The following is a 16675-nucleotide window of genomic DNA, read 5'->3' as shown; positions in this document are numbered from 1 at the left end:
CTCTGTTTTTAAATCTGTGTTTTTAGGGAACATTTGTTCTGCTTCATTTATGTGCTCAGTCACTTGGTAATGTTTGATTCTTTGTGGCCCCGTGAACTGTAGTCCACCAGGCTCCTCTGTCCATAGGATTTTCCAGGCAAGAGTACTGGAGTGGGTTGCCATTTCCTACATTTTCTTCCTGACCCAGGGATCAAATCAGCATCTCTTATATCTCCTGCATTGGCACACGGGTTCTTTACTACTAGCACCACCTGGAAAGCCCAATTCATTTATTTTTAGATCTAAATGCAAGTTCATACTCAAGGCTAACTGCTCTGTAGTCTATATTTCTAAATGTAAAATAAGGATTATTCTCCCTATTAAATAAGTTGTAGAAATTAGTAAGCATTCATGATGTTTCTGTATATAGGAAGCCCTCCTGACATCCTAAAAACACACCTTAATGGTGTCCTGCATAAAGTCTGCACCCTGCATAAAGAAATATAATTCCTGATTCCCAATCTGCCGAGTTTCAAGGATGGAATGGATCTATTCTCACTACCTGATGATCAAATCCCCGCTATAACATCCCATATGACAGTGAAGACTTCATTTGATTACATCAAGTGTTGTGAAAAAAAACTGCCTGCCAAACAAGAGACTTGGGTTTGATCCCTGGGTTAGGAAAATCCTCTGGAGAAGGAAATGGCAACCCACTCTGTTGTTCTTGCCTGGGAAATTCCATGGACAGAGGAGCTTGGTGGGCTATAGTCCAAGGGGTTGCACAAGAGTCAGACACGACTTAGCAACTGAGTGGGCATGCAGCAACCTCACAAAGAAGCCCAGCTCAGTGTTCACAAGTGTCCTTTTAAAAAAACCATACACTTTGACACTTTTGAGCCCTCTGGTCAACAGTAAACGAAAATGCAAAGTAACAAAAGAATGAAAACCACCCCTGTGAATTTTAAATTAAAAAAGTAAGTACAAATCACATTAAGGCACCTTTTTGCTTTTTAATTTGAGACGCAAGAAAGTTAGCTCGTCTAAAAATCACCATATCTAAGATAATGAAGATTACAACAGGAAACTGAGCGTAAATTGCTCTGGCAGGAAACTGATTAGTTCAGCAAAGAGACAGGATGCTTCTTGTCTCTGCTGCTGTCTAAATTAACTCTGTGCCTCCTCCGTGGCCAACTGCTCTGAGATAAAGGATTGTAAAGTTGCCACATGAAAGTGGACTGAAGTACAATGAATAATAAATGTAGAAGTAATACAAAGCACTGCCTGAAGTTGCAAGGAGAGGAAATCAGTCAGCAAGGGTGACAGGCGAAGAGTCGGTCTAATAACATTACGTAAAACACTACTGTGATCCACAAAACAAAGTTCAATATAATGTGCTGATAAGAGGATATCAAAATAGGCAGTAGGCATGCTTTGAAGGAGCGCTTCTTCAGAATAACCTTTTCTATGAAGCCTGAACAATCCAAGTTATATTGCTTGAAATGTGGTGATGTTTGTTACTCAGAGTTTCACCTTGTGACAGGCAGAATAACGGCCCCATAAAGATGTCCACCTGCCAAAGCAGGAGATGCAAGAGATGCGGGTTTGATCCCTGGGGCAGGATGATCCATTAGTGAAGGAAATGGCAGCCCACTCCAGTATGTTTGCCTGAAGAAGCCCATAAACAGAGGTGCCTGGAAGGCTACAGTCCATAGGGTCACAAAGAGTCAGACACAACTGAGCAACTGAGCACACACACACACACAAGGATATCCACACTCTAATTCCCTGGAACTGTGAATGAGCTGTCTTCCAGGACCAAAGAGACCTTGCAGATGTGATTAGCATGAAGGATCTTGAGATGGGAGATGATGCATGCATGCGTGCATGTGTGCATCAAGGTGGGTCCAACCTCATCACATGGTTCCTTGATACTGGAGGTCCTTTCCTAGCTGGGTTTGGAGTCAGAAAGACATGTGACTACAGAAAAATGATGACAGAGATGCAGCATGCCTGGCTCTGAAGCTGGAGGAAGGGGCTCACTAGACAAGAATGGAAGGAGCCCCTGCAAGTTGCAACACGCAAGGGAGCAGATCCTCCTCTAGAGCATTAAGAGAGGAATGTATCACTGTCGATACTTTTCAGCTTAGTTTAGCCCAGCAAGACCCATGCTGGATCTGTGATTATGTAACTATTAGGTAATAAATTTGTGTTGCTTTAAGCCAGCAAATGTGTGGCAATTTGCTACAGTAGCACTAGAAAGCTTGTGTATATCCATGTTCTTTCAGAGGTTTTACTCAAGCATGAAAAACGACACAACCTCAAACCAACTGTCATAACTTCAAAGTGACTGTTTCACAGATACCCTAACATTTTCATGTGACTTATTTCTAAAATGTTTTTCCAAGAGGCAAACAGAAAAAGTCCTGAAATAGTGTATCTTTCAAAGAGATAATGAAACATTCAATAAGCAATGAAAACAAAACAAAACAAACCCAAAACCCGACAGATTATCAACCCCTCTCAATGAATCCAGTAGAAAATATCATTCAATTTACTTGAAATTCTTTTGTACTTGAGCGGGAAACCCTTTATCCCTATCATCATTCCTACCTTCTTCTTCTCTTCTTCCCCTAAACCTGATATTGAAGTGCTTCCTAGATGAAGTTTTATAGTAAACATTTATTAGCAGGCATGAATAGAATTTCTTACAATGATTAAAGTATATAACTGTTAAAATTCAATTTGCTAATTGAAACTTTGCTGTTGTTGAGCAATATGGCACTGATTCATATTTCAGCCATACTTTACACCTTGATGCTTAAAAAAAAAAAAAAAAAAAAAGGAAGACTGCAAATCCTTCTTACTTACCACTTTGCAGCAAAGGGGCCAAAACCACCACATCAGTCCAATAGCCAAGAGCAGCAGTAACACCAAAATAGCAATGAGGGCTGCAATTCCACTAGACTGGAGGAAGCCGAAAACAAAAGCAAGGCAGTCAGCAAAGTTGACAGTCAAGTCCCAGACATGTACTTTTTAAGGAAACACCAGAAAAAATGATAGGAAGCATCATAATGTTAAACCAGACTGCTAATATATTCCTTTACATTCTTTAAATTATATAAATTATCTTACTACTTATATACTAATTACATTATATCCCATTTTATTATATTTACATAATATACTAAATATAATCTATTTGTATTAAATTTCCTCACATTATACCTCATATATATTATGTTAAGACAGGCAAGGGTAAGTATAAAACCCTCCCAAAGTGTTTGAAATTATACCTTAAAGAAAAAGAGGAAAAAAATCACAATTTGGAGTTGTGCGAATGGTCCTGTGCTGTGTCTGCTAAGTCGCTTCAGTCGTGTGTAACTCTTTGCGACCCAATGGACTGTGGCCCACCAGGCTCCTCTGTCCATGGGGTTCTCCAAGCAAGAATACTGGAGTGGGTTGTCATTTCCCACTCCAGGGCTCAAACCCATGTCTCTTTCCTCTCTTGCCTTGGCAGGCAGGTTCTCTGCCACTAGCGCCACCTGGGAAGCCACATGAACAGTCCCTATGGCCCCTATCTTTTGTCTCTGGGAAAAGATTACTCTGGTTACAAACAAGATTACCTCTAGGCAGAATTTATGCAGAATTTCCCCAGACTTTTTGATAATGGAGCATTATGTCTTCATACACTTAAATGGCAGGACAGGATGAATACCAAAGCTCACCAAACAGGTGACAAACCAGCAACATCGGTTCTTCTTGGCAAGTGGTACACACGTGTCAACGAAAGGATGCAACGGTATGCATTCGGATATCAGAGATCACCCATGGCAGTTCACGTGCTACCCACTCACAACCACAAACCACATAGGTGTTGTTACGCTTCCTAATGACGAGCTCCTCCAGCCCTAACACCTCTGTCCTGGGCTCAGCCTCTACCTGCTTCATCTACCAACTACCTATTCAGCCTACAGGGCGTAGCTAAAGCCACTTCCCCAGGAAGTCTGCCTCGTACCTTCTGGCTAGAAAATACCCCTTCTTACTGTACAAGGCATAATTCTCTGAACCTTAAACTTTAGCACTTAGCACAATTTATTTATTTGATTTGCTTATTTATTTATTTATTTATGATGAACTACAATTATTATTTGTCTTTTCTATATTCACTATGAGTTCTAGGAAGGCAGGGCCTATTCCCAATCTACTTATCCAGGTATACTCCAGGCCTGGTATGTAAAACTATTTACTAAGAGAATGAACTCCAAATAAATGAGATGGCAAGAGCCACAAACACAAAATGAAAGTTGCTCAGTCGTGTCCAACTCTTTGCAACCCCCTGGAATTCCATGGAATACAGTCCTTGGAATTCTCCAGGCCAGAATACTGGAGTGGGTAGCCTTTCCCTTCTCCAGGGGATCTTTCCAACCCAGGAATTGAACCCAGGGCTCCCGCATTGTGGGCAGATTCTTTACCAGCTGAGCCACAAGGGAATCCCAAGAATACTGGAGTGGATAGCCTATCCCTTCTCCAGCGAATCTTCCCAACCCAAGAATCAAACCAGGGTCTTCTGTATTGCAGGCGAATTCTTTACCAACTGAGCTATGACACAAAGAAGAGTATTTACTTAAATTTTAGCACAGAGATCAATTTTCCAAAAGGACAAAGTGTCTCTTTCAAATGCTTACTCTCTGAGATTCCCCAGTAAACATGTTTTATTTGTGTTTTTATTTTTTTAAAGAAAAGACTTCAAGGAAGGGAAAAAAAAAAAAAAAAACACCTGTAAATAAATCAATACATTCTGTCTGAGTGGGAATGTGGGTCTTCATAAGGTAGGTTTTCTGAGATACACACTGTCATTCAAAACAAATAAGAAGTACAAGCCCAGAAATCAAGGCAAGACTCACATTTATCCCAAGAGCTGACAGAGAGAGAGCCTGGAGCTAAAAGAACCTACCAATACTCATCTTAGAATGGCCTTGCCTTACAAGTGTTAGTCTGGAGGTCTAATTTTAAGCAAGCTGTTTAATTTTTAGGGGACTCTGTTTTCTAATCTATACAATAATAAAGTCAGTTGTTCCCAAAGCATGAAATTCTTTGTGGCAAAGTGATAACCAGGATATCTCTCTTAGAAAAGCACTGTGCACATTAACATATTTTTAAAGCTCTGAATGGTTTTGTAGTAGGAAAAAAAAGTCCAACTTAGATCAGCACAAATCAATTTTTTTCTCATTACATTATCAATATCCTACAGAACTAGGATTCCCCCAGTATCCATTTGGGGAAATGTTAGGATTGATCAAAAAGACTTTTGGATGTTGAAGTAACAATGGTTCTGGCATTTAATTAGAACATTTTATGATGGAATTTGAATTGTAATGCATAATAACTTATGCACAAAGAGATAATGATCTTTATGTAGACATGCTTGACTGCTCACTCCCTCAGTCGTGCCTGATTCTTTGCAACCCCATGGACTGTAGCCTCTGTCCATGGAAGTTTCCAGGCAAAAGAATACTGGAATGGGTTGCCATTTCCTACTCCAGGGGATATTCCCGACCTAGGGATTAAACTTGCATCTCTTGTATTGCTAGACAGGTTCTTTACCACTGAGCCACCAGGGAAGCCTCTTTATGTAGATAGTTATTTATAAATAATTGAAGAAGAGAAGAGAAGGTAGTTTGCAAAAGTAATAGTTTAAGGAACATTAGCAAAATATTCTTTATATAGCTTATCAGAAAAATCTTGAAATATGAGTCACAGTTTCCCTGTATCATCTGTTAGTATATCACAGTGTAAAAAAAAAAAGAGATTACCATACAGTGACTTGGAAACTATCTCCAAACAAATCAGTTTTCAAAGACACTGATTATTAACTGCATTTCAATTTTAATAAATCCACTAAAAAAAACTTTTAAAATAATTCTCAGGGCAACATAGACCATAAAACATGCACTGACTTCAGAAATTTTAGGAGAAGATTAACAATCAAGTATATACATGAACAATGAAAGCCATTCTTTACTTTCTAATTTTGCACCTGGATATAAGAGGGAATAACCATACAAGCTATTTATATAACTGATGCTAGGTTGCAAATTAACAAAAACAGACACCACCAAAATATCACCTAGAATCTTTGACTTGTCATGTAATCTATTTTCAGAAGACAACAAAAATAAGTACAGAAACTTCACACACACATACAATCTTCATAAAGCTCTATTATTTACTATTAGCCCACTCTTAAGGCACTTGAAGATGCTACTACATGGTATTTACCATAAAACATTAATTTTAATTTTATGAAATGAAAAGACATGCAGTCATCTAGCAACTTCTTGATGTACAGTTTGATAGAATTAAAGTGCAAACTCAATGCACCAGGCCCAAACACTTGTCTCATGCATCCAACCTGGGCTGGTGATCTGTTTCACTCTAGATAATACACATGTTTCGAGGGATCGGGTAGAGAGGGAGGTGAGACGGGGGATCAGGATGGGGAATATATGTAAATCCATGGCTGATTCATGTCAACGTATGACAAAAACCACTACAATACTGTAAAGTAATTAGCCTCCAACTAATAAAAATAAATGGGAAAAAAAAAAGTGCAAACTCAACATATATTTATTGATATAGCCTAAAGATCTAAGTCAGTGTCTTGCAGATAGAAATTTGTGTGTGTATGTGTGTATGTATCAGTGAGAGAGAGAAGATAAATACATTATAGAAAATGTTCAGGTCATTATCTAAGTTCTCTGTCCTCAAAACCTAAGGAAGTAATTCAGACCACACATCAGGATACTTACGAAAGCACTTAAAGTGCATCTTTCTACATGGAATTCCAAACGTTCATGAACAAATCATGCAATGATTACACTAAGCTCTGAAATCTAGACAAACAAGAATATAACAGGAAAAGAATGTCAACAGAATACGTAGAAAACTATGATATCTTATGAGAGACATGTTGTCAAATGTGTTAAATTCATGATCCCACCTTTAAGCTCTTCCATAAAATACCCCCAAGCTGTGACTGTTCATGTATGGAGTGAACACAACTTTTCCCCCAGACCTTTCCAGCATGAGAATCAAGCCACAGCATGTCCATGGAAATGGCTCGCCATTTGGCTCTGCTCACAAATTCCAAAAGGGTACTACGAACATTTGTTTTCCCCTTTTCTTAGAATTCAAATCCTATGTTCAGAAATAAAGACATGAAACTAGAGGGTGTGAATATGCTACAAGTTTAGTGGTTAGTGTTTTTTTTTTTCCTTTCTACAAATGTGTCATGAGCAGGAAATTCAGAAAATCATACTGACAGAATATAAAGTAGATGGGCTAGCCATGACAGGCAGTCAAAATTCTTGCATTTTCTTTCAACAATGTCCCTGTGAGGAACACTCACAAAACACTGTGCACATCCAGATGTAAACATCATTTCATATAATAATATTATCATCTCAACTGATTCTGAAGATTAGTATACAAGAAAACTATGAAAATATACACTTTCCACAGACCTACAGACTTCATCTTTAGCATATTTAAGTTAAGCATGATGGAGAACAGGTCGCAGTAAGCAAGAATTGAATGCAACTGTAACTTGCCATAAACACTTCCCTGGATGCCCCAGTCCCAGACATTAGCTCAGTTAACTGGATACAAATCCAGGCTTCCACAGTTCCTTTGTTTTGATTTGCCAGAGCCATTATCAGAACATGAAAGACCTCAGCAATGAAAGGGAAATAATTTCATTGTTCAGATAACTTTATAAACAAATTAAGAAAAAAGGTCAAACACACAGACTTCAGTGCTATGAGCAGACGCTGTAATGCAAAGTGCAGACTTCAAAGTCAGATGAAACCAGATCTGATTACACAGAGATCTGTATCATAGGGAGAAACTAAAAGCCTCTCAATCCTGTTTAGGTGTAAGGCTCTTTAAACAGTAGAAAGTTAAAAAGCTGCCAAAGCTATGTTGTGCAAGTCTTCCTGAAGCCCACAGGTTAGTTAGAGGGACATCCCTTGAACACACAATCATAAATGTGAAGAGGACAGAAAGCCGGTACAACAGAAACAGGCAAAGAAGGCACTAGTCTGCACTGGAGTTCTCAGAGGACCTCCTGGGAAAATATAAGAAAGCCCGGAAGAAGTAGGGGTCTAACGAGTGACTTCTTGCAAGAACAAGAAAAGACAACTTTGGCTGGAAAACAGAATCTGAGGGGACCTGAACCAACTGAAGAAACTAATGAAACACAAAGTTCTGGAAAGCAGGAATCCTCTTTATTACAGAGAGAATTGGCCATTTGTTGGGTTAATACCTAACAAATTTGTTGGATGACCTTCCAAGGGGTCATCTGTTGGATCAATTCTTCCTAACTATAGTTCTGAACAAGTAGCATTTTCAGATATCTACAAAGATAAGTTAGCTGAGGAGGCGAATTAAAGACCTAGTACCTTGGGGCTTCCCTGGTGGCTCAGATGGTAAGAAATCCGTTTGCAGTGCAGGAGACCCAGGTTTGATCCCTGCGTTGGGAAGACCCCCTGGAGAAGTGAATGGTAATCCACTCCAGTATTCTTGCATGGAGAATTCCATGGAGAGAGGAGCCTGGCTGGCTACAGTCCATGGGGTCACAAAGAGCTGAACACAACTGAGCAACTAACTAACTAACCCAAGTGTTGGTCAAGGCTGTGAAGCCAAAAGTTTTTAGTTTCAACTGGGGACAGAACCTTGAGCTTGATTTGGGGTAAAAGGGATATATTTTCTAGTTGTCCTGGACACATTCAGTCTTTTAACTTTACCTGCATCTAATTTCCTTTTCTTCATTCAAAGCAAGCTCTAAGGTACCATGAAAAACTTTACTCTGCCAAACAGATGTGAAATTCTAGTCATTAAAAAAGTATAAAAACAAATCAGAGTGACTACTGTACTTGCAAAATAACTACAAGAAAAGAGGAATCACTCAAAAATTTCAAAACTTTGTGAACAGCGTGTTGCAATCTATCTAGAAAATAAATAATCACAGCAACTACATTAGAATAAAACAGAAACAGAAAAGGGGAACTAGATCTCTACAACTTCATTTCATGAGTTCAGAGCTTGGGAAAGAAAAAAATAGGTCATAAAATAGGTGATGATTTCATTTACTGGATTCTTTTGAAATATTCCATATCAGGAATGAGCAAACTATGACCCACAGGCCAAATCAACTCAACAATTTCATAAGAAACCTGGCAAGCTAAAACAAATGTTTTATATTACTATATAGCTGGGGAAAAAATGAAAGAAAAATATATTACATGAAATTCAAGGGTTAGTGTACATAGTTGGTTGAACACAGCCATGCCCATTTGTTTATACATCTATAGCTGCCTTTGCACTAATGGAAGAGTTGAGTAGTGCAACTGTATTGCCACCAAAGCTGAAAATAATTACTATCTGACCTTTTACCAAACAACAAAAAAAAACTGCCAACCTTTATCTTACATAAATCAGATCAGGACCTGCTAATGAATGGAAGATTGTGCAACAGGGGCAGACAGACGGGTTCAATTCTCAATTTTAGCGTTTACTTGATTATGAAACTGAGCAAATAATTTAACCTCCAGAGTCTCCAGGCTCCCAGTCTCCCCTTTCTTGGGGGTGGTGAAGGCTGAAATCATTTAATATTCTGAGCATCAAGCTGTGTGTACCCTACTGAGAGTTAGATCCACTTACGAGAGGAAGCACCTTCTACTGTGTTTGCATATATGGGCAGTAAAGATCGGAGGTGGCTCTCTGTGTTCCTAAGTTTTCTCATCTGTAATATTAAGATCATAATAACAGCCTTCTCTTCAGTGGTGAGAACTAAATCATAAAGTGCTGAGCACACACGCAGGGCTTAGCACAGTGAAACGTAACTCTTGCTCAGAAAATACATTCTTAGTATATTATTCTAAAAGAATCAGAAGAGCAGTGGTTCCAGAGGGGAGAACAAATATCTCTCCCTGCATTTTTAAAAACAGAGACACATTTAGGAGACTTTCTGAGACAAATGAAGAGAATGGACCCCCTGAGAGCTTCCCTGGCCGTCCAGTAGTTAAGACTCTGTGCCTCCAAAGTAGGGGACACGGGTTTGATCCCTAGTCAGGGAACTAAAATCCCACATGCTACATGTTCATGGCCAAAATTTTTAAAAAAGAGAGAGAAAGAGAACAGATAACCTAAGTCTAAGCCCTCCTCAGACCCTACGCTTAAATCTCTTAAATCTAAACCTTAGTATCCCCACTTCGAATATATAGGTACTGTCATTCATTCCTTTAACAAATAATTTTGGAACACCTGCCTTGTGTAAGCACCAGACACCAAAAGGGAGGCAGTGAGAGCCTCCCACAGCCTGCAGAGAGAGGCAGAGACGTAAACAGGAAATTACAGACCAGTGACTTAAGTGCCTTAGTAGGACCGAGCCCAGATGCTCTTGGAGAACAGAGGGGATTCTTTATTTGTGGGATTTCCACAAGGATTAATCAACTGCTAAGGCGATGGTATTTTATTTGGTGTGACTTTCAAATGCCTATGAAGAGCCAAAAACATCATCCTAGAATGAATAAGATTACTAACCTAATTATCAATATCTGAATATTTCAAAACATTCCCTAATTATCATATCCAAATATACCCGAAAGGTTAGGTATCACATAAATACAATGCCCAGTAATTATTATATCATAGTATTACCCACTATCCTCTTCTATTCGGAATAGAGATGTAATGCACACGTCCACTGGTCCTTTCTCATCAGCCCCAGTCTCACTTTCCATGTCGATAAAATGGTGATATTACTACCATCCACAAGGAGAAGAGGGCGGCAAAGGATGAGACGGTTAGACAGCATTAGTGACTCAATGGACATGAATATGAGCAAACTCCGGGAGAGAGTGAAGGACAGGGGAGCCTGGCGTGCTGCAGCCTGTGGGGTTACAGTCAGACATGACTTAGCAACAATAAAACCAGACATATTTGAGCGTAAATAAAAATAATGATTAAATCTAATGAGAAAAAAAGAATCATCCCATGATTGTGTAAGTAAATTGGAGAAGGAACTGGCAACCCACTCCAGTATTCTCGCCTGGAGAATCCCATGGAGGGAGGAGCCTGGTGGGCTACAGTCCACGGGGTCAAAAAGAGTCGGACACGACTGAGCGACTTAGCTAACTTTTTAACTTATGTAAGTAAATAGGTATGCTTTACATCTTAAACTTATACAGTGCTATATGTCAATTATATTAATAAAACTGAAAAGAAAAAACTCTAAATCTTTGTCTCTACAGAGTTAAGCTCAAGCTCTCATGAACACAGATTTTCTTTCCTTCATTCATTTTTAATAGTGACATCTCTGGGTACTAAAGCTGAGGAACCACAGACTTGTAGGATGAACTCTAAGCTCTTTTTTTTTCAGGTTGTTGATAATCTGATCTAAGTGTCTATATCCAAGCTTTCCTTCCACTATTTTTACTCCAACCAAATGTATCTACTTTCAGTTTCTTTAACTAATTTTTTATTAAAGTATAGTTGCTTTACAATATTGTGTTAGTTTCAGCTGTACAGAATAGTGATTCAGTATTTTTGCAGATAATATTTCTTTAAAGGCTTTATAAGATAACAGGTATAGTTCCCTGGGCTGTACAATAAATCCTTGTTGCTTATCTATTCAATATATAATGATTTATATCTGTTAGTCCCATACCCCTGATTTGTCTTTACCCGCTTCAATTTGTTTACTATTTATCTGTAAAATGCTCCCCCACTTTTCTCTCCTTGCTGAAGATCTGCCCTCCTTTCAAGACCCAGCTTATCTAGATTTCTCCATAAATAAAAACCTTTGTCTCGTTTTCTTCCCCCTTCATGCTCCATCTCTTAAAGCTTCTTTTTTTTTTTTCATTAAAAATCATGTAGAATTTGGTTAACTCTTTCATTCCATGCAACAGCTCCCAAACATGCACCTCCAATCCAGACCTCTTTCTAGAACTTCAGACTTGTGTGTTCCGTAGCCTTTCTGATACTTCCCCTGAGATGAAAATAAATGGACATCTTTCACTCAACATTTCCAAAAGAGATCCCCTCATTTTTTCCCAAAAACAACCCTATCAATGACAACTTATCTTTCTAGCTACTCAAGTGAAAAAGCTCAGAACTGTCCTTTTTGCCCTTCACAACCACACCTAATCTGTCTAGGTACCCCAGAGACTTCACCTTTAAAATATGTTCAATCTAACCACTTCTCACCATCTCCACTGTTATCTCCCTAGCAGATAGTGGAGCCACACACACCACACCACCGCCCCACTTCTAGATTACTGAACTAGCCACAGAATTGGTCTCTAGGTCTCCACTTTGGCCCCTATCTTGCCAAGTCTGTTTTTGTGCAGCAACCAGAATGATCCTGCGACAGACATGGAACCCAAGACCCTCTGCTGCACAGTACTGCAGTGCTTGTACCTAAGCCTCTCCTCCAACAACAAAATACAGAGAAACTGTCAGGGACTAAAATTAACTGTGTGCATCCACAGTTAGGGCAAATTTTGGACAAAAGATACAAAGAGACCAAAAACACCGAATTACCACTTCTGAAGAGTCAGAACAAAAGCAGGGTACTGCCCTTGCCACCTGCACACACCACCACCTAAGGGTGGGCAACCACCTAAGCCCCCCCCATTGGCCCAACCCCTGGACACACCACTACCCTCACCCCATAAAAGAGACAAACTCGCTGCCCAGCAAGCAGGAAAGCAGAGGAACTTGGTGTTTGTTCTCATTCCCCTCTGCTGCAACAGGGCCCCCCCAAAAAACCTTGCCTGAATTTTTTGTCTGGCCTCTGATCAATTTCTATTGATGAAGGAGGCCAAGAACCCTGGTGGGTAATAATCCTTTTAAAACACTGTCATACCATGTCATTACTGTGGATGGTGACTGCAGCCATGAAATTAGAAGACGATTACTTCTTGGAAGGAAAACTTTGACAAACTATGTGTATTAAAAAGCAAAGACATCACTTTGACAACAAAGGTCCATATAACAAAGCTATGGTCTTTCCAGTGGCATGTATGGATGCAAGATTTGGACCATAAAGAAGGCAGAGCGCCAAAGAATTGATGTTTTTGAACTGTGCTGTTGGAGAAGACTCTTGAGAGTCCCTTGGACAGCAAAACCAAACCAGTCAATCCTAAAGGAAATCAATCCTGAATATTCTTTGGAAGGACTGACATTGAAGCTGAAGCTCCAATACTTTGGCCACCTGATGCAAACAGCTGACTCACTGGAGAAGACCCTGATGCTGGGAAAGATGGAAGGCAGAAGAAGACGGCGACAGAGGATGAGATGGTTGGATGGTATCACTGATTCAATGGACATAAACTTGGGCAAACTCCAGGAGATGCTGAGGGATGGGCAGCCTGCTGTGTTGCAGTCCATGGGGTCACAAAGAGTCGGAAAGATTTGACAACTGAACAACAACAGCCATGTCACCTTCCAATGGCTCCCTGTTTCATTCAGAAGAAAAACTCAAGTCCTTACAATGACTTACACAACCCACTATGATCTCTCCCCTCCTTCTCTTCCCCTCCACCCTTCTCAAGCCTCCTCCTCCCCTAGCTGCCTTTCCCTGCACATCGGCTGCCTTGTTCCTCTTTAAGGCAGCCAGGTTCAGTCCCACCTTAGGCTGTTGGAGCTGCTCCCTCCGCATAAATACTCTTCCCTTACATGGTCTTCAGGCTTACTCCCTCACCTTTCTCAAGTCTTTGCTCAAATCTCTTCTCCATGGAAATGACTGAGATCCTTTGTTTAATATTACAACATGCCCCCACACTCTCTCTCCATCTCTGATACAACTAATGTCCCTATATCCTGAAATCACCTCACTCTTAAACCACCTCGAGTCACATTCAGCTCAGTTCAGTCACTCAGTCGTGTCCAACTCTTTGCGACCCCATTGACTGCAGCACACCAGGCCTCCCTGTCCATCACCAACTCCTGGAGTTTACTCAGATTCATGTCCATTGAGTCGGTGATGCCATCCAACCATCTCATCTTCTGTCGTCCCCTTCTCCTCCCACCTTCAATCTTTCCCAGCATCAGGGTCTTTTCCAATGAGTCAGTTCTTTGCATCAGGTGGCCAAAATATTGGAGTTTCAGCTTCAGCATCAGTCCTTCCAATGAATGTTCAGGACTGATTTCCTTTAGGATTGACTGGTTGGATCTTTCTGCTGTCCAAGGGACTCTCAAGAGTCTTCTCCAACACCACAGTTCAAAAGCATCAATTCTTCGGCGCTCAACCTTCTTTATAGTCCAACTCTCACATCCATACATGACTACTAGAAAAACCATATCCTTGACTAGACGGACCTTTGTTGGCAAAGTAATGTCTCTGCTTTTTAATATGCTGTCTAGGTTATTCATAACTTTTCTTCAAAGGAGCAAGTGTCTTTTAATTTCATGGCTGCAGTCACCATCTGCAGTGATTTGGGAGCCCAAAAAAATAAAGTCTGTCACTGTTTCCACTGTTTCCCCATCTATTTGCCATGAAGTGATGGGACCAGATGCCATGATCTTAGACTCCCCTGAAAACAAGCAAGACCTAGAAAGACTTCCTCTTTCTAGGAAGCATACAACAAATGGGTCATATAACTTCAGCATCCCTGTACATGTAAACTGTGTATGGTTATAGGATCCAGATAAAGAGCCTATAACCACACTTGAGTGGAAGAGAGGTTAAAAAAAAACAACCAAAAAACAGCTGGAGGTGCAGAATAGGATGGATGGAGAAAGAATGCCATTTCAGTGGGGAACACTGAGAAACCATAAACCACAAATGTTTGTAATCTCAACCACATCCTGAGGGACCATAAAATATACAAACTGCAACATCCACAAAATCTACAAATTGCAACATGAATTGAAGATGAAAAGGCGGGGGTTGAAGGGGGAGGGACTAGCTATTTTTAAAATAAAAAAAATGAAAACAAGTGTTGAAAAAGAGTTATCCAGGGAATTCAATAATGACCCAAGAGTCCATATGGATGCTGTTTTCCCTGCAATGTTTTCTTACAAGAAGAAATAAACTATCTCTATACAGATAATATTGAGTTGCCTTTTTTTTTCCTGGAGGAAGGACATCTCTCAAAGTAAAAGATCAAAATGTAAAACCATCTCATGAAATCATGAGATGTGGGACAATGTTTAGGTTTGGGATTTTGGTCTTTTGAAGGGCAGTAATTTCTTTTTTTTTTCCTCTGATTTATTTATTTTTTACAAAGAAAATGCAATCATAAGACTAACAGTCTTATGTGATCAGTTCCTTTTAATGCTTTGTGTTTTCATGTTCAACAATCTAATATCAAGACTTAAACCAAAAAAATTAAGGAAAACATTGTCTTATCAATGGACTTTACATATCAAAATATTGCATTTTAGATCCACTATGATCTATGATACAAAACTATCACCTCAATTAAATTATAGCTTCAATACAGTTTCAAGCCAAGATATTATCAAGCTTTCAAAATCAAATTCCTTACTCATGAGAAAATACCAACATTAAAATGGAAAAAATAATAAGCTCACATATTAAGATGCACTAATAATTTCAAAAACATGATAAATGTCTTAGATTCTACAATGCAACCTTCATTAAGAGAAAGACATTACTTTCTTTATAGTTATTGTTTTAATTAAAAAATAGCTTCATTTGGAAATCATTCTCCTACCTTATTCTGATATGACTTTCCAAATTTATAAATATCAAAACACAACACATACTCTCTTAAAATCCCTTTTAAAATGAAACTAAAGGAAAATGCAAAACAATCTACAAGTGCAAGTGTTTTCTTGCAATGGTCTTCAGTGTTACTGTTTGTACTTTATTGAAGTATGCAGCAATACTGAAAGACCATAAATTATTTCTGGGTAGAGTTCTCCTTAAAAGGCAACTTTATGCAAACTGTGACTTACACATTCTGTGGCTGTGACTATTAGTGAACTCGAGATGACAGACTTTCCTTCATTAAAACTCACTGAAACATGAAGAGTTCTGAAAGAAAATGAAGAAACAATAATTAACAATGAATTAAAAAGTAGAGCTTTATGGGAGATTTTTCTTTCTTTAAATCATTCAAAAGTAACCAGAAAGTCTACTTTAAAAGTCAAGTGCCTGATCAGTTGGTTTAGCTTAGCTTTTTTCTTTCTTAGTTCCAGTCCTTACTCGGTAGCTAGAGGCAAATTCCTTAAGTGATTCAATTGTTCCTAAAAGAGGCACTAATGTAAATAGAAACATGAAAAATTCCTATGATTGTCCTTATAGTTTAAAAATGCTATTTTTTGGACAAAAATTTTATTTTGAAGAATTCCTCAATGCAGAAAAATGCTGGGATTTTTCAGGTTCACAAAAATCTTTTTAAAAAGGAGAAAAATTGTTCCATCCCATTTCGCTTTTCCCTGTCTGTAGATATTACAATTATTACAAGCTAATTGCTTAAGAATACAAAAATAACCAACCATTCAAAGATAAAATACAGAGAAAGTGATAATGAAAGACAGAGATAAGCTAATGGAAAAAAAGAATACATTTAAATATCTGTAGGCATTTGTTGCAAATACCCAAGATTTTAACATATCCTGAAAAAGGCAGAGAAAAGAAAGAATAATTTCTGTCCATTGC

At 39.0% G+C, this 16675-nt stretch overlaps 1 protein-coding gene across 1 annotated transcript in view; it reads right to left on the bottom strand.

The window, feature by feature from the left end:
* The window catches only part of ANTXR2 (ANTXR cell adhesion molecule 2), a 167640-nt gene that overhangs the window by 88287 nt on the left and 62678 nt on the right, over positions 1 to 16675 (bottom strand). Inside the window, exons 11-12 of the mRNA XM_065914254.1 lie at positions 15970 to 16048; positions 2851 to 2946 (exon numbers count right to left, since the gene is read on the bottom strand). Coding sequence (XP_065770326.1) covers positions 2851 to 2946; positions 15970 to 16048 — 175 coding nt within the window. The remainder of the gene's footprint in view (positions 1 to 2850; positions 2947 to 15969; positions 16049 to 16675) is intronic.

The sequence above is a fragment of the Muntiacus reevesi genome, chromosome 22, assembly GCF_963930625.1.
Source record: "Muntiacus reevesi chromosome 22, mMunRee1.1, whole genome shotgun sequence".
Taxonomy (NCBI): domain Eukaryota; kingdom Metazoa; phylum Chordata; class Mammalia; order Artiodactyla; family Cervidae; genus Muntiacus; species Muntiacus reevesi.
The sequence above is the reverse complement of the archived record's forward strand: the minus strand, read 5'-3'. Positions and strand labels throughout refer to the sequence as shown.